Below are 21,230 nucleotides of genomic sequence, written 5' to 3'. Positions count from 1 at the left end.
TATCCATGCCCAATGCCAATATCCATACTCCACTGATGACAATCCAGCTTTATATTGTAGGCAGATGCAATGGCAATCATTAAGTTAACAAATAAAAATTCTATAATTCAATTTCATAATTTATAATAATAAATAAACAGCTTTCCACCTAATGATTTATGTATTTGTTTATTTACACGGTATTATGTACCATTTATCCTAACCGTTAGTTTTATGAAATCATCTTAACTTGACAAACTAAAGTTTAACATCCACTACATGCAAGCCTGAAAACTCATCCTAACTATAGAAAATACCAAAGCAGATTTACAGTCTCTGATCGTGTGATAAAGTAACAAGTGTTTTGATTTTCTTATAACACACAAACAAGATTTAATATTTCAATTAATTTACTAATCAAAACTATCTACTTTTTAAAATGTATAATAAAAAAAACTGCTATTACCTTCCCGAACACTGAAAGGCATGGTAACTACTCCATAAGCACTTGGCACTCCATACAGACAGCAAATGAAGTCAGACAGGTAATCCAGCACACTCAAGTCATGTTCTACAACTATGATATACCTAAGAAAAAAAAAGTTTTATAATGTTTACAAAGTATTCACATAAAACAAACTATTTAGGACTGGGGAATTGATAACAAACTCATGGATCTTTACTAGCAGGAGTGCCACGCTCAGTCTAGAGCTAAAGACCAAAGGAAGATACATTTCAGCTTTGGTTTAGGGGATAAAAATTATTTCATCTTTTTTGTTTCCGGTTGTTTGTCCAGATAGAGATGTTCAATAAAGTTTTACATCAAAAATGTGATATTCTTATAAGCCACTTATAAGAAGAACCTGAACACAATATTGTGTGACACTTTCCAATCACTTGCTTAATGGTGTATAAAGACAACTGTTACGAAAATCTTGCTGGAGATGCACCATTGGTATACATAAAAAAATATCCTGATTTTTTTAACCAAGTTTAGGTGGATGGGTGCAAGTTTTTCCTATCCTTTCTTTCTAGAAAAAAAAATGTCCGTAAATTACATTGCACACAGTCGTATCAATACAATTTAGAAGTAAATGGGCTGAGCACTATGCCCTTGATCATGTCTTCCTGGTGTCTTTGGAGGAAATTTATACACACAGAGGGAGATATGCATACTTGACTGGGTGACAACACAGCCTACAAATGAGTCTGGGAAGAAGCACTATAAAGATACCTTGCTATTTGGAAAATATGAATAGGCCTTGGATAATTAATTCAGAAAGTATTCAGACCCCTGCACTTCCTGCATGCTTTATTGTGTTGTAGTTTTAACTTTAAATGGAAAAATTTGCCATTTTTGCCCATCAATCGACAACCCAAAGTGAAAACATGTTATCAGAAAGGTTTAGAAATTTATAAAAAAAAAAATCAAAAACTAAAATCTCTCATTCATAAAAGTATTCCGGACCCTTAATTCAGTACATTTATAGATACTCCTTTGGCAGGAATTCTAGTTTTGAGCCTTTGTGGGCAAGTCTCTACAAGCTTTGCACAACTGGGCAGTTTATCCTATTCTTCCTGGCAGATACTCTTGAGTACGGTTAGAATGGATGAGTCTATAAACTGCCATCGTCAGGTCTCTTCAAACGTGTTCAATGGGGTTTATATCTGAGCCACTTAAGGACAGTCAGGGAGTTGTCCTGAAGTCTCTCCAGCATTTTCTTCACTGTATACTTTGGGTCATTGCCATGATGAAAGGCAAACTGTCGAGTGCACTCATGTACAGTATATGTTTTATTTCAAGGTCCTCTGTGTATTTGACTGCATTTATCCTTCCCTCAGTTCTAATCAGTCTCTGTGTACTGGATGCGGAGAAGCACCTCCAAACCAAGATGCTGCACCACCAAGCTTCACCACAGTGATGGTATTAGGCAGGTTGTAACAGTTGTCACATATTTTTTGTGTGCTTGTAACTGTTTCTGCCGCTTGCTCCCTTTAGAGTTTGTCTGAGGGAATATTGTCTTAAGTGATATCTCTTTAAGGGGAGCAGGGGGCCAAACCACACCTGTGGGTCCTTGACAAAAGGCGCTTTGGTGTGATGTAAGGAGAACAGACTTTACAAGGCAAGGAGGCGCGTATTTTAAAAGGGAAGAGAAGAAAGATTGTTTAAAGGAGGAGCTGGGAAAGCAATTAGAAAAGAAGCTATTGGTAAAGCACATAAGGCTCTGTAATAAGGAAAAAGAGTGCTGGCTAATCTGAGAGGATCTTCGGAGCGTACAGCTTTACTCCTCTGCATTTGTGATGCGGGCGTTGGCCATGGACGGACGCTAACGCCGAGACACCCGGGTGAGACAGACTTCAACTTTCAACAAAAGAATCGTCGCCAGGCCGGTGAGATTGCTTCTTTTACATATAGATACAGTATACAAGTCAGCGGAACATTGACTTGATCGCTGGATTTATCGCAGACTTCCTAGGCCATGTGGATTATAGACTTAAAACAAAGTTAACATAAAAGGGACTGGGGAATGTGTGGAGAGTGTGTGTGTATAATTTATATTTGTATACAGGTACTGTGAATATATTTGTGCCGTCTGTAAATAGGGTATATTTCCATTTCTTTTCCTTGCTTGCTTTCTTTTTCTTTCTTTTCTGTTTCGCCGTTTTCTGGGGAGTATTTTATAGAAGTGTTTAATGGGGTGGCATATTAATTAGTGTTTGTTTAGTTGTTGCAGATTTGATAAGGACTGGTTAAAGAGTGTTTACTGTTTGTTTGATTGATTTATAATATATATTCTTTTTGTTTGTTTAAATAATTGTTGGGGTGGTTATTTCCTTTTATAAAGTCATAAAGGACCTCTCCAGCTGAAGACATCAAATTGGGGCTAAGGTTCTGTCTGGTTCCATTCCTAATAGAATTATTGTTGCTACAAGGTGATGAGCCACGCCAGTTCTTTGCCAGACATATGATTTGGGGTTCTGCCCAATGAGTTAAAATTGTCTCATCAGACCAGACAACCTTTTCCCTCAGGCTCTTAAGAGTCCTTTAAATGCTGCTTGGCAAACTCCAAGTGGACGGTCAAGTGCCTTTTACTCAAGAGTGTCTTCCGTTTATTCCGTTTATCTACCATAAATGCCCGATTGTTGGAGTGCTACTATGATGACCATCCTTCCAATAGGTTCTCCCATCTCAACAGAGAACTTCTGAAGCTCTGTCAGAGTGACCATTAGGCTCTAAGTCATCTCCCGGACCAAAGCCCTTTATGCCCAGTCGAATGGCAAACTCTAGAAAGAGTCTTAGTGGTTCCAAAAGTCTTCCATGTCCGAGTTACTGAGGCCAGTGTGTCCCTGAGACCACTCAAAGCTTTACAAGTGGTTTTATTCCCTAGTCCTGATCTATGCCTCGCCACAATTAGACCACCGACATCAACAAGGAGTTAGTTCATTGGCCTTGGTCTTTGTCCCGACATGCACTTTGAATTGTAGGATCTTAGATACCCAGGTGTATGTGTGCTTTTCTAAGCAAAGTCCAATCAATTCAACTTGTCACAGGAAGACTCCAATCAAGTTCTTGACACATCAAGGATAATTAAAGTGAAAAAGATGCATCCGAGTACAATTTGGAGTGTCACAGTATAGGGTCTGAATACTTCTAGGAATGAGAGATTTCAGTTTTTGATTTTTAATAACTTTGCAATCCTTTCTGAAAACAGGTTTTCACTTTGTCATCATGGACTATTCAGTTCTGACCAATGGGTGAAAATGGCAATTTTATACATTTACAACTAAATCTATAACAGAATGAAGTGTGCAGAAAATGAAGGGATCAGAATACTTTCTGAATCCGCTGTACATACACTTTTACTTCTAATGCTTTCCCAATTTTTTTTTTGTGTCACCAGATTCTTTTTAAATCATTTTAGAGTTTGTGAAAACAAGCAAACAGTGTAAAGTACATACCTGTCAGGGGTAATCAAAGACCGAATTGTAATGGCAGCTTTCAAACGCTGCTTGACATCCAAGTAACTGGACGGCTCATCAAACATAAAACTACAGGGGGAAAAAAAATACAAGCATAAGCAAAAAAATAAATAAATAAGTTGAAGAAAAAAAAACAATTTTTGAATTTAAGAGAAACCTGTTGGATCTTACATGTCTGCTTTTTGAATGCATACCACCGCACAAGCAAAACGCTGCAGTTCCCCACCAGAAAGGTCTTCCACATTTCTGCCTCTTAGATGAGTCAAATCTATTAAAGGAAGAATAAAACCAAAAGAGAAATTTAATATTGGTAAGAGACAAGCACAATACAGAGACTTCAGTGGGACTAGCACTACTATGATGTCCCACAATGACATAATGGCTATAGGAGATGAATATGCTAGACAGTACTGCTTCCCGAGTACACTAAACTCTGTTAAATCAAGAGCTAAACGCAAAAACAGGCTTCAAAAACTGCACTTTTTATTGTGCAAACATTTGACTATAACAGTAAGAATGATGCAATATACCGTAAACACATGCAGATAAGTTCTCCAGCAGATAAGTCAGGACTTGATTTTACTGTATAATTTCCGTTATTTTATAATGTCGATCATATAAGTCAAATGCGGAAAACTCCCGCTATTGGTCCAAGAGATTATGATTAGCTAACGCCCACCTGACAGAGTAACCACGGAGCACACGGCCTTTTTGTTTTCTATGTATTGTGCCTAACGTGACCACACGGTAATACCCTCACTATTCTGAAACAACGTTTGCACTGTTTTTTGTATCTCACACCCTCATACACCTTCATCGTAAGAGCATCCCTTATCTACGATGGAGCGTTCGATCAGAAGAAAATATGAAGCTGGTTTTAAATTAAAAGTTGTTGAAGTGGTGAAAGAAATTTGTAACTGCGCTGCTGCAACAAAATTCGATGTGTCTGAGGAACTGGTGGGAGATTGGAGGAGGCAAGAAGACGTCGTATTTTTGAACGGGCGTACAAGTCAAGGTTCGATTTTATGACCAATTTTTCGGGTTTCAAGACCCGACTTGTACGTGACTATATACGGTAATTACTAAAGAAATTCACTGACAGCTGTCATGCATTAACTTTACCATTATGCCTGAATTGCTTCCATTGGCAAAATATCCACATTATCCTGGCCTGTAACCATTTTGAACAGAGAACAGAAAACATTTAATTTGTTTCTAAGATTAAAGAATCAATGACACATGCTAGATGTTAAGCTAGACTGCAATACTGTATAGTACAAAGTAGTTTTAGTAGAAAGAAAAACTGATAAAGGAGCCCAAAAGAGCATGTCCACCATTATATTATACATTACAATTAGGACTGTAACTAACAACCATTTTTCCAAATGATTAGTTGTTTAATAATTGTTTCAACTGATTGATTTAGCATGTGCAAACATTTTATTCAAGAACTAGCCGTTACCTGTCTAAGATGTGTCAAAAATCTAAGTAATCAATGTAGACCTCAGCATTAATATTTGTAGTGCACCATGCAATGAGTAGGTCTCTGTTATATGGCATTTGGTATGGGATACTTAAAAAGCAGTGTTAATGTTTGCGATATGCCATTGCTTGGAATAAAAGAGATATAGCAGCCTGACAGACACAAACACACACTACTAATCCTTATGTTAGATTAGATAAATTTGATTTATGCAATGGGAAACTTCAGATGTATAGAGCAGCAGAAACAAAAAACAAGGATACAGACTCACAGGACAGATAATGCAGCCAATCAAACAATCACTCAAGGTGAATAAATGTTTCATTCCTCACACACTGTTCTCTTTTGTAACAGCTGGTACAAGTATGATCTAAAATTATATTTGCCAAAAAAAGTACAGCAATAAGTCTTGCTACTAACTTTAAAACCTAGTTTAACATTTCCAAAGCTGTGACAGACGCCAAGGTTGTTGTTAAGCAATGACAAAAGTTTTCTAGAGTGTATTGTCAGATTTTATCCACTTGATGGCAGCAAAAATCACAAGATGAATTTCAAACTTTTCTTTTTTTTTTTTTTAATACAATACTGCATCAAGTAGTGGCCACTGTGTTTATTAAGAGAGATACTCTGCAAAAGACCTTCTACATATTGTTCATTTTTTGGTGTTCTGCACTGTTTAAGCTGTCAGAAGAAACATAAGAAAGTGACACCAAGAGAGTGTTGCTGAATTATCCCCAATTATGAGTGAGAGGGAAGCACTAGGGTTCTTCTCCCATATTGAGTGAGCTCAATTTTACACACCTTGAAAGATACATACTTCTTACTAAATGTGAAGGTGAAATGACTCAACAATTTCGAGTTGTTTGATTTTCAGTCCTGCCACAATACTTACATTCTCTATCCGACAAATTTTAAAATGAGATTACTGTTATTCTTAATCCTGCGGTGGGTTGGCACCCTGCCCAGGATTGGTTCCCTGCCTTGTGCCCTGTGCTGGCTGGGATTGGCTCCAGCAGACCCCCGTGACCCTGTGTTCGGATTCAGCGGGTTGGAAAATGGATGGATGGATGGATGTTATTCTTAAGTCAGTAAAATGAAGCGGCAGTACATAACAAGGCAACCGATTAATAAAATGAATTGCCAACTATTTTTATTTTCAATGACAATAATTAGTTATTGCAGCCCCAAAGCATTATACTACCAAACATGACAAAAGCAACGTCACTGAAGAACATTCTGACTAGTTCCAGCATTAGCAGGGGTCTGGAAGAAAGTGAGTTTTGCAAATCAAGTCTTCTGAATGTACAGAGATTGTATGTTGCTAAAGTCTTAACACAATTTAGATCTAATCAGACAAACTTTATTAATCCCAAGGGGAAATTAAGATGCATATAGCAGCAGAAACAAAACAATGATACTGTCTTGAAGACAGGAAGGAAGGATGGATAGTTAGAATTTAATTTTAGTATAGTAGGCAGGGACAGACAGACAACTATATGACAGACAGACAGAGCACTATATGATAGACGGACCAATAGATATTGTGCAGAAATACCAAAATTAACTTGATAAGCATTAATTCTGGGACATTGGGAGGAAGCACTGAATTGTCTGGTAGCTGCAGGCAGAAAAGATGCCCAGAGGCGTTTCTTCAGAAACCATGAAGAAATGAGCATGTGGCTAAAAGTGTTCCAAGAGAGAGCCTCCAAGAGAGAATGGAGGGCATTTTTCATACTTCTGCCATTATTCTCTTTTCAAGTTATTTACACTACTAACTTAAAATCACATAGTCATTTCAGCTCATTTCTCCAACTTAAAAAATAAACAGCTAGCTCATGTTATGCTGCAAAGTAAAACATAATCATAAAAGGTATACTACAGTTACTACTGTATAATGATAAACCATTTTAAGTAAAAGTGACCCAAAGTGTACTGCTCAAAAAATTAAGGGAACACTTAAATCACACATTGATCTCAATGAACGAAATATTCAAGTTGAAAATCTTAAACTGAGTAAATACTGTGGAATTCATTGTGATGTCACGACGGTCAATGGAGACCAAATTCACCAACCCATTGAGAGCTGATTCAACATCACACTGAAAACCAAAGTCAAAAATTGAAATAACTGGCTGATATAACTTGTGTGAATTTCATCACTCGTAACTTATTATGCGAGTCAGCAATGGGTATGGCCCCCACATCATCTGGGCCTGCTCCTGATGAGACAGCAGATGGTGTCCTAGGGATCTCCTCTCCAGACCTGGATCAGGGCATCAGTGACCTCCTGGACAGTCTGTGGCGCTACTTGGTGGTGTCTGACACATGGATATATAACATTGCAGCGCACCCCCAGGGTGGGAATAACTTATTCACTACAGCTTTATTACTGGCAAATATCAAGAAATAGAAAATGAATAAAATTAAAATAAAAATCTCTTTAAATTGTATATCCAGATAACCAAACCCGGGGGTTGGCGAGCGAAGCGAGCAGGGGGCAGAGCCCCCTAGTTAGAAAAAAAGCCAAGTGCAGAATAGAACAACACAAAGATAGCTGAAATGGGGGTAATGTGGCACAGTGATTAAAGCTCTGAAGTTCAAACCTTGAGGGTGGGGGTTCAAATCCCACTACTGACAGGGTGTGACCATTCTTATGTCACTTCACCTGCTTATGCTCCAATTGGAATGGAACGAATTTTATCTGTCAGAAGTTGCCTTGGATAAAAGGCATCAGCCAAGTAATAATAATACTACAGTATTTCCATACCAGCAGGTGGCAGTAAAACTTGCATTATTTTTTACAACACATCTATTGCATTTAGCTTCTGCACAAACTGCCCCAAAGTCATTTACTTGTTTAGGTTTAAAGAGAGAAATCCAAACATTTGAAACCATTTTCTGGGGGCTTCTGCATGCCTCTAAGATTCAGTGCACACACAATTCAAAAAGTGGACTTTTCATTTTAATCCTTCCATAGAATTCTCTCACTCGGTGTTTCCCAACCTCGGTCCTGTGGCCCCAGGTTTTTGTTCCAAGCAGCTTTTTATATTATATTATATTATATTATATTATATTATATTATATTATATTATATATATATATATAACATACAGCGCATCACTTTTTCCACATTTTGTTATGTTACAGCCTTATTCCAAAATGGATTAAATTCATTTTTTTCCTCAGAATTCTACACACAACACCCCATAATGACAACGTGAAAAAAGTTTACTTGAGATTTTTGCAAATTTATTAAAAATAAAAAAATTGAGAAATCCCATGTATATAAGTATTCACAGCCTTTGCTCAATACTTTGTCGATGCACCTTTGGCAGCAATTACAGCCTCAAGTCTTTTTGAATATGATGCCACAAGCTTGGCACATCTATCCTTGGCCAGTTTCGCCCATTCCTCTTTGCAGCACCTCTCAAGCTCCATCATTTAATGATATCAGTGCTATCAGGTGTTGTCACTGATTAGGAATCTCATTTGAACAAAAACCTGCAGCCACAGGGGGGCCCACAGGAGGTCCAACAGGACCAAGTTTGGGAAACACTGATCTACCTGGTTTATCCAGTTAAAGGCCTTTCCTACTACACTGGGTTGGGTGGTAGGTCATAACAAAGCACACTCAATTTTACAGACCTACATACAATCACCAATGAATCTAACATTCACATCTTTGAGATGTGGAAGGAAAACTGGAGTACTAAAGAGGTAACCCCATGCAGACACCAGCAGAAAATGCAAACTCTGCCAAGTCAGATGCTGACTGGATCAGGATTTGTACCCATTGACTCTGATGCTGTGAAGTGACAGCACTAACTCACTACACCTCCCCTACTCTCTCTATAAACCTAACTGTGTAGCTTACCAAGCTGATCACAGACAATATCCTCAGTCTTGGTGTCATCTTTTCTGCTCAAGATGGAACCCACAGTACCCTGTGAAAAAGTAAGAAAAATCAATGAACATGTACACGTTCTTGAAAGGAAAACTTAAAAGCAATCTTAACTAACTGTCCATCTGCAATCTTATATTATGTTGGCAAAATCTGAGAAAAAAAAATAGCAAACAGACCCTTTGGCAGATGATAATGCAGAAAAATAACCTTTACAGAATGTGTGAGGCAGATAAAGACAATAAAGTACTTTATAGCAAACCTTACATTAAGAACATGAACGGGATCTCTTATAGGGCTATACACTGCATAAACAAGACTATAATTCCATTTTTAAGTTAAGTACAAGTTAGAAAGTATAAAAAGATTCTGCTGCCTGCCAGATAAATAAAACGCGGACATCTTAAACATTTATGACACACAATAAAATGCAAAACTTTATTTTTCCCTCACGAGTTGCTCAACATTTAGATGATTTGACCAGGTTTCAGAATATAACCACATGTAAAACTCAAAGCCAAACAGCACATAACTTCACTCGCCAACCCCTTCCCGTCCCCGCCAAGTGCCGTTGTGAAGAGATGAACGCACCCTCAAGGAGATGTGGCAGCTCCTCCGAAACCCCTCTTAAACGGTGATACAAATTCTTTTTTTACTACCTCTTTGCTTGATAAGCTGCTGGCTTGCTGCTGCTGCCGTGTAACGTGATCTGCAATTCGCTCACCTACCCCTTAACTGCTATGCGGCGTTATGAAGGGGGGGGGGGGCTGAATGCACCCCAAGGAGACGCGGTCACTCCTCCGAAACCCCCCCTTACACAGTGATACAATGGGAATCAAATAACAGGTTTGTTTTTTTCTTTTTACCTCCTCTTTGCTCGATCAGCTGCTGCTCCCATACCGCGTGATCTGCATTTTGTGGAGCACTTCAAATGTTTTAAAGTCACTGCCTTGTCTCTGTTCTCCCCTAGACATCCTCAAACACTATTCGGTCTCTTTTCGCTCTTCCATTATTTCACCGAGTAATATTTTTCGTTTGTTTGCGTTAATGTGATCTTTACTCTCATTCTGTTGAGAGTTTTGAATTTTCCTACTTCCATTATCTCTAACCTGCTCTGCATGTGTATCACGGGGACTTGCTTCCAAAGGTTGTAAGTATGATGTGACTTGCCCGTCTCGCGGGATGTGAAAGTGTCTCTCTTCAAAATATCACGTATCGTCGTCTTTTTTTTTTTTTTTTTTTTACACAATAGAGCAGGGGTGCCCAACTCCAGTTCCAGAAGGCTGCAGTGGCTACAGGTTTTTCATTCTAAACCTTTTCTTAATTAGTGATCTGTTTTTGGTGTTAATTAACTTCTTTTGAATTCATTTTAATTGACTGGTTTTTAAGAAATGTTTCCCTGAATTTCTTCATCATTCCTCTGAATTGCTTCATTTCTTTCCTTAAATTGCACCCAAACAGAAGTGAAATGTGAAGTGAGTGAGCCAACAGAAGACCAACTAAGTCAGGGCCTCAAACTCCAACCAATTTCACTCTAACCAGTTGCTTAATGAGGTGCTGAGTCTTGTTGTTAATTAAAGTTGTTCTTTAATTTCATCGCTTGTTGATACTCTCATTGTGCAATAGCAGACATGTCCGAAATTGTGGATTTTCTCTTTTCTAGGAGCAGATCAGCATTGCTGAGACCTTCACCTCAGCTGAGACCTTCACACTTCAACAGTTGTTTTGGCTCATTTTGTATCTCATTATTGTTTGGCTGCTAATTAAGGAAAAAGAAACAATTGAGAGGTGAGAGTCTTCAAGAGCAAGTCAATTAAAATGAATTCAAAAGAAGTTAATTAGCAGCAAAAACAGGTCACTACTTAAGAAAAGGGTTAGAATGAAAACCTGCAGCCACTGCAGCCCTCCAGGACTGGAGTTGGGCACCCCTGCAATAGAGAGACTTAAAATTGTGAATATCTATTAGGGGAAATAAACTTTCCACTTAGGTGGTTCTTAACTTTCTAACCTGCTGTGTTGCAGATTTCTACTGCTAAGAATTCTATGTTTGACTCAACACCCAGGTAATATTGAAGTTTAAAAAAACTGAAGTTTTTTACACCTGAACACCAGCAAAACCAAGGAGCTGGTGGTGGATTTTAGGAGGCCCAGACCCCTCATGGACCCCGTGATCATCAGAGGTGACTGTGTGCAGATGGTGCAGACCTATAAATACCTGGGAGTGCAGCTGGATGATAAATTAGACTGGACTGCCAACACTGATGCTCTGTGTAAGAAAGGACAGAGCCGGTTATACTTCCTTAGAAGGCTGGCGTCCTTCAACTTCTGCAATAAGATGCTGCAGATGTTCTATCAGATGGTTGTGGCGAGCGCCCTCTTCTACGCAGTGGTGTGCTGGGGAAGCAGCATTAAGAAGAAAGACGCCTCACGCCTGGACAAACTGGTGAGGAAGGCAGGCTCTATTGTTGGCATGGAGCTAGACAGTTTGACATCTGTGGCAGAGCGACGGGCGCTCAGCAGGCTCCTATCAATTATGGAAAATCCACTGCATCCACTAAACAGTGTCATCTCTAGACAAAGGAGCAGCTTCAGTGACAGACTGCTGTCACCGTCCTGCTCCACTGACAGATTAAGGAGATCGTTCCTCCCCCAAACTATGCGACACTTGAATTCCACCCTGGGGGGGGGGGGGGTTGGGGGGGGGGGGGTTGACGTTAACATTTAACATTATACAAAGTTATTTTCTGTTTTTACCTGCATTATTATCAATCTTTAATTTAATATTGTTTTTTTTTGTATCAGTAAGGTGCTGCTGGAGTAAGTGAATTTCCCCTTGGGATTAATAAAGTATCTATCTAAGTTTAACACTCACAATATGATTTTAAACATTTAAGGAAATCCAATCTGATTTTTCATATACAAGGTGAATATGTCTATAACTGAATGGGGACTGAACTCTGTTTTGTTAGACTGTCTCTTTTTTTAACTTTGATTTTTTTTCTAGTTTGTCTATGAAGTCATATGTTGTATAATTTTGACTTTAATTGAATGCAATGTTATTTTCTTCAAATAAATAAAAAAGAAAAAAAGAAAACTGAATGGCCAACTGATAAATTTAATTTAATGCCAATTTGTCTGGCACTAAAGATAAAGAGCAGTGCCTGCATCTCTTTTAAACTCTCCTAACACGTTTATACAGAAACAGCCCTGCACATTGCAAATGACTTGAACTTCATAACCTTTCTGCTCTGCTAGTTTCCCCGATTTTACAAGAAAATCACAATACTCACAACGTATCTTTAATAACAAGAAACACAAACCTTGACTGTTTTGGGGATTTGGTCCACGTACTGGGGTTTAACAATGGCTTTAAGGTCATCTTCCAAAATCTTGGTAAAGTAGTTTTGCAGTTCAGAACCTCTAAAATAAGTAAGGATTTCCTGCCAATCTGGAGGTGCCTTATTGTGAGAAAAAAAAATAAAACATTTTAAAATTTGCAAGCAAAGTAGCACAGCCAGGAACAAAATTCCAGTGTTATCAACATAGAACAAGTTAGAAAATGCACAAGTGGCACCACATTCAGGTGTGTTTGGCAGCTAAGTTAAGAGATATTAAAGTTGGAGTATTTCACTTTTTTATTTACTTCATCCACCAGTCAGTTATTACACTTTTATTAAATACTAGCTGTGTAAAGCCGTGTGGTAAAAAGCCCGGACTCCTAGAAACTACTGAAATCATCAGGAAAAAAAAAAAAAAAATTGAAATGCAGAGTCGGCGGGTTTCGTTCTGGATTTGTGCTCGCCCCCCTTGTCTATCAGCGTCTAAGCGAGTTTCTCTCTCATTTGTCTTTCCTTGGTGGTTTCATTTTGGCGACAGAGTCGCTTTCTTTCAGCTTCACGCTGTAGCCTCGTCCTTCTTTCGACTTATTAATTTGGGGCCTCTTTGCTGGCTCTTTGAGCTTCATGCTGTAGCCTCACACTTATGGGTTGGACAGAGACGTACGCACTTCCACATGTTGACGTTTTTTCATATTAAAAACTTTAGGGACCCCTCTCAGCCTGCATAATAATTGACTCTACTTTCAACAAAAAAGATAACAGTGCCTTTCATTTCCTAGGAGTACTGCGGTGTTTTCTGAACAAAGATTTTCAGTGAAGCAGTATTTAGTTGAAATTAAATCAAATGTGAAAAACTGGCTGTGCACAAATGTGGGTCCCTTGTAATTTTGCTGATTTTAATGCTTGTCACTGCTCAATGCTGATTACTGGATGGATGGATGGATGGATGGATACTTTATTAATCCCAGGGGGAAATTCACATTGTAACACCAAATTGGTTGGATGAGCTTGTTAAGCCTTCATAGACAGGTGTGTCCAATCATAAGATATAAAGGTATTTAAGGTGGTCAATCGCAAGTTGTACTTCCTTCCCTTTGACTCTCCTCTGAAGAGTGACAGCATGGGATCCTCAAAGCAACTCTCCAAAGATCTGAAAACAAAGATTGTTCAGTCTCCTGGTTTAGGGGAAGGCTACAAAAAGCCATCTCAGAGGTTTAAACTGTCAGTTTCAACTGTAAGGAATGGAATCGGGAAATGGAAGGCCACAGGCACAGTTGCTGTTAAACCCAGCAGGTCTGGCAGGCCAAGAAAAATACAAGAGCGGCATATGAACAGGATTGTGAGAATGGTGACAGACAACCCACAGATCACCTCCAAAGAACTGCAAGAAAATCTTGCTGCAGTTGGTGTATCTGTACATCGTTCTACAATTCAGTGCAATTTGCACAAAGAACATCTGTATGGCAGGGTGATGAGAAAGAAGCCCTTTCTGCACTCACGCCACAAACAGAGTCGCTTGTTGTATGCCAATGCTCATTTAGACAAGCCAGATTCATTTTGGAACAAAGTGCTTTGGACCGATGAGACAAAAACGGAGTTATTTGGTCAGAACAGAAAGCGCTTTACATGGCAGAAGAAGAAAACATCTGCTACCTACTGTCAAATTTGGTGGAGGTTCCATCATGCTGTGGGGCTGTGTGGCTAGTTCAGGGACTGGGGCCCTTGTTAAAGTCGAGGGTCAGATGAATTCAACCCAATATCAAATTCTTCAGGATGATGTTCAAGCATCAGTCACAAAGTTGAAGGTACGCAGGGGTTGGATATTCCAACAAGACAATGATTCAAAACACAGCTGGAAATCTACAAAGGCATTCATGCAGAGGGAGAAGTACAATGTTCTGGAATGGCCGTCACAGTCCCCTGACTTGATTATCATCAAAAATCTATGGGATGATTTGAAGCAGGCTGTCCATCAAATTGAACTGATGTGGAGTGATTTTGTATGGAAGAATGGTCAACAATACCTCCATCCAGAATCCAGACACTCATCAAAGGCTACAGGAGGACAGCGTCTAGAGGCCAAAAGGAGGCTCAACTAAGTATTGATGTCATATCTCTGTTGCGGTGCCCACATTTATGCACCTGTCTAATTTTGTTATGATGCATATTGCATATTCTCTATTAATCCAACAAACTTAATGTTACTGCTGAAATACTACCGTCTCCATAAGGCATGTCATATATTACAAGGAAGTTGCTACTTTGAAAGCTCAGCCAATGAGAAACAAAAATCCAAAGAATTAAGGAGTTCCCAAACTTTTTCATATGACTGTATATAAGATTTTTGTTCTAATAAGTCATATTGAAAAAATAACCCTTTTAATCGAATGCAATTACAGGTGTTAAGAGACAACATTAAATACATACTTTTTAACAGCACTTTTTAATGGAATTAAAAACAAAGCACAAATGGGCTTGTGGTGGCACAAAAGATTTTACAGACAGCAGACTCTAACTGATCTCAAAATGGCATCAAATGATGTGCATTAGTGGTGGAGGGTCTGTGGCTAACTGTTGTCCCATTTTCTTAAATATAAAAATGTCGAAAGAATGCCCAACATAGTACCTAAACAACAAAAAATGTAAAATAACCATTAATACAAAATGATCAATACCAATAAATACACTATTATGGTATGAATAGAGAAAAGCAACTGAAAGCAGCTCTCCATCCATGCTGTTCAGGTCAGGTGAGGTCAAGTCGGGGAACATGCACTGGTACAGCGCAGTGCCAAACCCACCACATGACAAAACAACTCGGGATCCCGGTTGGCAACCCGCCAGGCACACAAGCAGTCCAGTCCCAACCCCTGGAAATGACCTCCTATCTGCCGCAGCCAGGTGTTATGTGGGCATCCCCTTGCCCTGGTCCAGCCACTCAGGTCCTCAACAATGAGGATCCTACAAGCTGGATCACTATCAAGGAATTGTGCCACATGGCCATAGTGCCATAACTGACACTCCCTCACAAAACGGGAAATGTGCCTAATTTGGGACTCGCTGAGCAACCGCTCGTTTGACATAAGGATTCTACAAAGAGACACAGTACCAAAGGGGTGCAGTCCTCATCTGAGGTCACTGGATTGCATCCATGTCTCACAACCATATAGCAAAACAGGAAGAATTGGATCTTTGTCTTTTCACAAAGCTATCAGGAGCACCTCACACCCCTTTACCAGGAACCTCATGACCCCAATCCCAATCAGTCTACCAGTCTCCCAATCAGTCTACTGACTTCATAGGAAGAGTCACCAGACACGAGGTTGACACTCTCTCCGCGAAAGACACAATGCTGATGGTTGTGCCCAAGAAGTCATTAAAGGCCTGGATCTTGGTTTTTATTCAGGACAATCACAATCTCAGGCACTCCAACTCCTCGCTCAGAGCCTCCATGAAGATCCCAGCATCGTCAGCAAAGTTAAGATCAGTGAATCTTTCTTCACCAACAGATGCCCCACAGACAATGGACCCCAAGACCCTGCCCAACATCAAGTCCATGCAAGCACTGAACAAATTAGGAGCAAAAACATATCCCTGGTGAATCTCAGAATCAACTGGGAAAAACGCAGAGGTTCTGCATCCACTCTGCATAGCACTCATAGTACCAGTGTACAGGCCAGTCATGATATCTAGCAACATTAGGGGGATCCCGCCAAGTCTCAGGATGTCCCACAGGTCAGCTCAATCAAGTGTGTTGAACGCTTTACAAAAATCGACAAAGGCTACGAAGAAACTTGGCCGATATTCACGTTTGCGCTCCATGAGGACCCTCAGTGCCAGGATGCAGTTGGTGGTAGATTTCTTAGGCATAAAACCAAACTGCTCTCGTTGCTGGCAAGTGAGCAAGTGATCACAGATCCTGTTGAGGACGACCCTAGCAAGGACCTTACCCAGCACTCACCCTTCCCTTTCCAGATATGGATTTTTCCAGTCACTTGGGATGACTCCCATTTCCCAAATGGAAGCAAAGATTGTTATTAATCTTAGTTAAAACCCAGTAACTCAACTACAAATAAGTACAGCCATGGCCGAAATTATCAGCACCCCTGGAATTTTCTCAGAAAATGCACCATTTCTCCCAGAAAATTGTTGCAATTACAAATGTTTTGGTATACACATGTTTATTTCCTTTACGTGCATTGGAACAACACAAAAAAACAGAAAAAAGCCAAAACTGACATTTCACACAAGACTCAAAAACTGGGCTGGACAAAATTATTGGCACCCTCTACTTAATATTTGGTTGCACGCCCTTTGGAAAAAAATAACTGAAATCAAGCGCTTCCTATAACCATCAACAAGCTTGTTACACCTCTCAACTGGAATTTCCAACTACTCATCTTTTGAAAACTGCTCAAGGTCTGTCAGATTTGAAGGGCGCCTTCTCCCAACAGCAATTTTGAGATCTCTCCATAAGTGATCAATCGGATTTAGATTCAGACTCATTGCTGGCCACTTCAGAACTCTCCAGTGCTTTGTCTTCAACCATTTCTGGGTGCTTTTAGAGGTATGTTTGGGGTCATTGTCCTGCTGGAACACCCGTGACCTCTGACGCAGACCCATCTTTCTGACACTGGGCCCCAATATCTTTTGGTAGTCTTCAGATTTCATGATGCCTTGCACACAGTCAAGGGATCCAGTGCCAGAGGCAGCAAAACATCCCTAAAACATCTTAGAACCTCCACCATGTTTGACTGTAGATACTGTGTTCTTTTCTTCATAGGCCTCATTCCGTTTTCTGTAAACGGTAGAATGATGAGCTTTACCAAAAAGCTCTACCTTGGTCTCATCTGTCCACAAGACGCTCGACCCAGAAGGATTTTGGTTTCCTCAAGTACATTTTGGCAAACTCCAGTCTGGCTTTTTTTTAATGTTTCTGTAGAGAAAAGCCAAGCAAAATGACACCTTTTATTGGCTAACTAAAAAGATTACAATATGCAAGCTTTCGAGGCACCTCAGGCCCCTTCTTCAGGCAAGATGTAATTATCATGTTTCTGTGTTATGTTTCTGTAATCATTATGTTTCTGTGTCAGCAGTGGGGTCCTCCTGGCTCTCCTGCCATAGCGTTTCATTTCGTTCAGATGTCGACGGATAGTTCGAGCCGACACTGTTGCACCCCGAGTCTGCAGAACAGCTTGAATATGTTTTGAAGTTGATTGGGGATGTTTATCCACCATTTGGACTATCCTTCATTGCAGTCTTTTATCAATTTTTCTCTTCCATCCACGTCCAGGGAGATTAGCTACAGTGCCATGTGTTGTGAACTTGATTATGTTGCGCACAGTGGACAAAGGAGCATGAAGATCTCTGGAGATAGACTTGTAGCCTTGAGATTGTTGATATTTTTCCACAATTTTTGTTCTCAAGTCCTCAGACAATTCTCTGCTCTTCTTTCTGTTCTCCACGCTTAGTGTGACACACAACAGAAAGCTTGAGTCAACTTTTCTCCATTTTAACTGGCTTCAGGTGTGACTGCTATATTGTCAGCACCTGTTTCTTGCCACAGGTGAGTTCAAACGAGTATCATATGCTTGAAATTTACCCACAATTTTGAAAGGGTGCCAATAATTTTGTCCGGCCCATTTTTGGAGTTCTGTGTGACATGATGTCAGATTTGGCTTTTTTTCTCTGTTTTTTTTGTGTTGGTCCAGTGCACATAAAGGAAATAAACATGTATATACAAAAACATTTGTAATTGCAACAATTTTCTGGGAGAAGTGGTGCATTTTCTGGGAAAATTCCAGGGGTGCCAATAATTTCAGCCATGACTGTAAGAACTTAGAAAGGAACCAATTTATTGAATAAACGGGAATATGAAAGGTCACAATTATCTTAAAGGTATTAATTTCAGTCTAAAGGTACAAGAAAGTAAAATCGGCTCATCACATACAGATAAACTATAAACGCTGGCTCAGTCTGTTAAACATTTATACCACTAAGCAATCAGCATGGCGCACAGTGTAATCCTGCCCTGCCCTTGCTATTAGCGAGTTTGCAAATTCACCAATGCTTTTCAATGGGAGATTTTGAAATTTCAAAACTTTGAACACCGGGATCTGTTCAAGATATTTAATAAAAGCTGAGTTGTCTCAACAAATTTCTTTGAAGACGAAGCATGCCACATTTCAACAAAAGTTATTTTATGCAGACCGACATGGCTAACACAAAAGGTCCTTTGCGGATTACAGGTGCATCTCAATAAATTAGAATATCATCAAAAAAGTTAATTTATTTCAATAACACATCCTGCCCACATCCCACTCAGCATCAACGGTTTAGATGTGGAGACTGTTAGGAGTACCAAGTTCCTCGGTGTGCACATAACTGAGGAACTTATGTGGACGCATAACACCTCATCACTAATCAAGAAAGCCCAGCAGAGACTACACTTCCTGAGGCGGCTGAAGCGAGCAAGTCTTCCCCCTTCCATCCTCACCATGTTCTACAGAGGCACCATTGAGAGTGTTCTGACCAGCTGCATCACTGTCTGGTGTGGCAACTTCAACATATCCGACCGCAAGCGCCTGCAAAGGATAATGAAGACAGCAGAGAACATTATTGGGGTGCCTCTCCCTTCACTACAGAACATATTTTACAGTGTCCGCAAGGCCTGCAGCATTGTGCAGGACCTCTTACACTCCTCACATGGACTTTTCACACTTCTGCCATGCAAGAGAAGATACTGCAGCATCAAAGCCAGATCTGCCAGGCTGCAGGAGAGTTTTTACCCCTAAGCTGTTAGACTCCTTAACACCATGCTGCCTCCTGGGATATTCCACACGGCCTCAACCACCTCTGAAAACAGAACTTTTATACATGCGAGCCACTGTCCTGTAAAGACGAGTGTGCAGGTAGAGAAGAACTGAAAATCTCATACTGACCTTTAAGTATTTTGACACTCTTGATATCCTTCTGCTGTGAAACATTCTGACCTGTCATTGTTTACACATGTCTTAAAGAACTATTATCGTACACTGATAATTTCTGTTACTATCTATATTGTTTATTTATTATATTACATATCTATTGACTATATTTATGTATCTAGATTGCAAATACCATACATTGCATCAATGTTCATATTGCTAACTACATGTCAATATTGCTGCTACTTCTTTGTCTTGTTTTTGCGCAATGTCTCATCTTGTTTGAGTTTTAATTTTAAATTTTAATTCTATTTTTAAATTTATTATTTGCACGTCATGTTGTTACACTGTGGACCCTGAGCTTCGCAATTTTGTCTATCTGTATACTTGTATATGGTTGAGATGACAAAGTTCACTTTGACTTTGATTTAATTCAATTCAAAAAGTGAAACTCATATATTATATACATTCGTTACACACACGAGTGATATACAGTGGAACCTCGGGTCATAAACGTCTCTGAACATGTACAAATCGGGTTACGACTAAAAAGTTTGCCAAACTTTTGCATCTGTTCACGACCACACACTCGGGTGACTAACAAGCCAGTTTCCCTTCCGGTTCGTACGCGCCGATGATTTCCGCATGTGTTCAGTCTCTCCCTGGGCATTCTCTGTGAACTCTCTGTGCCCTATTTCGTTTCCCTTCTGGTTCGTACGCGCTGGTGATTTACGCATGTGTTCAGTCTCTCCCTGTACAGTACATTGTTCTCGGTCAGACGTGCATTGTGCAGAGGGACTTTACCTCAAAACTATAGTCTCCTCTCCACCCAGTTCCTCCTCAATTCCTTCATGCCAGAACTCAACTCATGCAAGGTCAGTTTTCTTGGTTGTTTATGGCGAGTTTTTGTATAAATTAAGTAAATTTTAATGTTCATTTTTTCCCGTGTGCTTAAAACTCATTAAAAAAAAAAAAAGTGTTTACAGCGAGCGGTTCGTAAGGCTGTAGCGTGAACTCTTGCAATGTTAGTTTTCTCTGTTCAAGGTTTTCTCAGTGTTATTCAATGTTTTTACATTTAGTTTACTATTACACTGTGCGTTCTATGGTATAATTAACTATTTTTGTGCTTAAAAATCTTTAAAAAAAATATACATTTACATACAGTTCATACGGTCTGAAATGGATTAATTGTATTTACATACAATCCTATGGGGGAAATTACTTTGGTCACGACCAAATCGGGTTGCGACAAGAGTTTTGGAATGAATTACGGTCGTGACCCGAGGTTCCACTGTATTTAAAGCATTTATTTCTTTTCATTTTGCTGATTATGGCTTATAGCTAATGAAAAACCAAAATTCAGTATCTCACAAAAATCTGAATATTGTGAAAATGTTCGATATTGTTGACTTGTGGTGTCCCACTCCACTCAGATAATTAACCTAAAACACCTGCAAAGGTGTTCTGAGCCTTTAAATGATTTCTCAGTCTCGTTCCACAAGGAGGGTAATCCACAAAAGGTCATTGCTATAGAAGCTGGCTGTTCCCAGAGTATTGTATCCAAGCATATTAATGTAAAGTGGAGTGGAAGGAAAAAATGCGACAGCAGAAAAAAGTGCACA

At 39.5% G+C, this 21,230-nt stretch overlaps 1 protein-coding gene across 2 annotated transcripts in view; it reads right to left on the bottom strand.

Annotated features, from left to right (window-relative positions):
• The window catches only part of abce1 (ATP-binding cassette, sub-family E (OABP), member 1), a 69,344-nt gene that overhangs the window by 21,049 nt on the left and 27,065 nt on the right, over positions 1-21,230 (bottom strand). For both annotated transcript variants that reach the window (XM_028802731.2, XM_051928164.1), the window contains exons 6-10: positions 12,665-12,802; positions 9,318-9,387; positions 4,132-4,228; positions 3,940-4,029; positions 446-567 (exon numbers count right to left, since the gene is read on the bottom strand). In XM_028802731.2, the coding sequence (XP_028658564.1) occupies positions 446-567; positions 3,940-4,029; positions 4,132-4,228; positions 9,318-9,387; positions 12,665-12,802 (517 nt within the window). The remainder of the gene's footprint in view (positions 1-445; positions 568-3,939; positions 4,030-4,131; positions 4,229-9,317; positions 9,388-12,664; positions 12,803-21,230) is intronic.

The sequence above is a fragment of the Erpetoichthys calabaricus genome, chromosome 5 (genome assembly GCF_900747795.2).
Source record: "Erpetoichthys calabaricus chromosome 5, fErpCal1.3, whole genome shotgun sequence".
NCBI classification, from domain to species: Eukaryota; Metazoa; Chordata; class Cladistia; order Polypteriformes; family Polypteridae; genus Erpetoichthys; species Erpetoichthys calabaricus.
The sequence above is the reverse complement of the archived record's forward strand: the minus strand, read 5'-3'. Positions and strand labels throughout refer to the sequence as shown.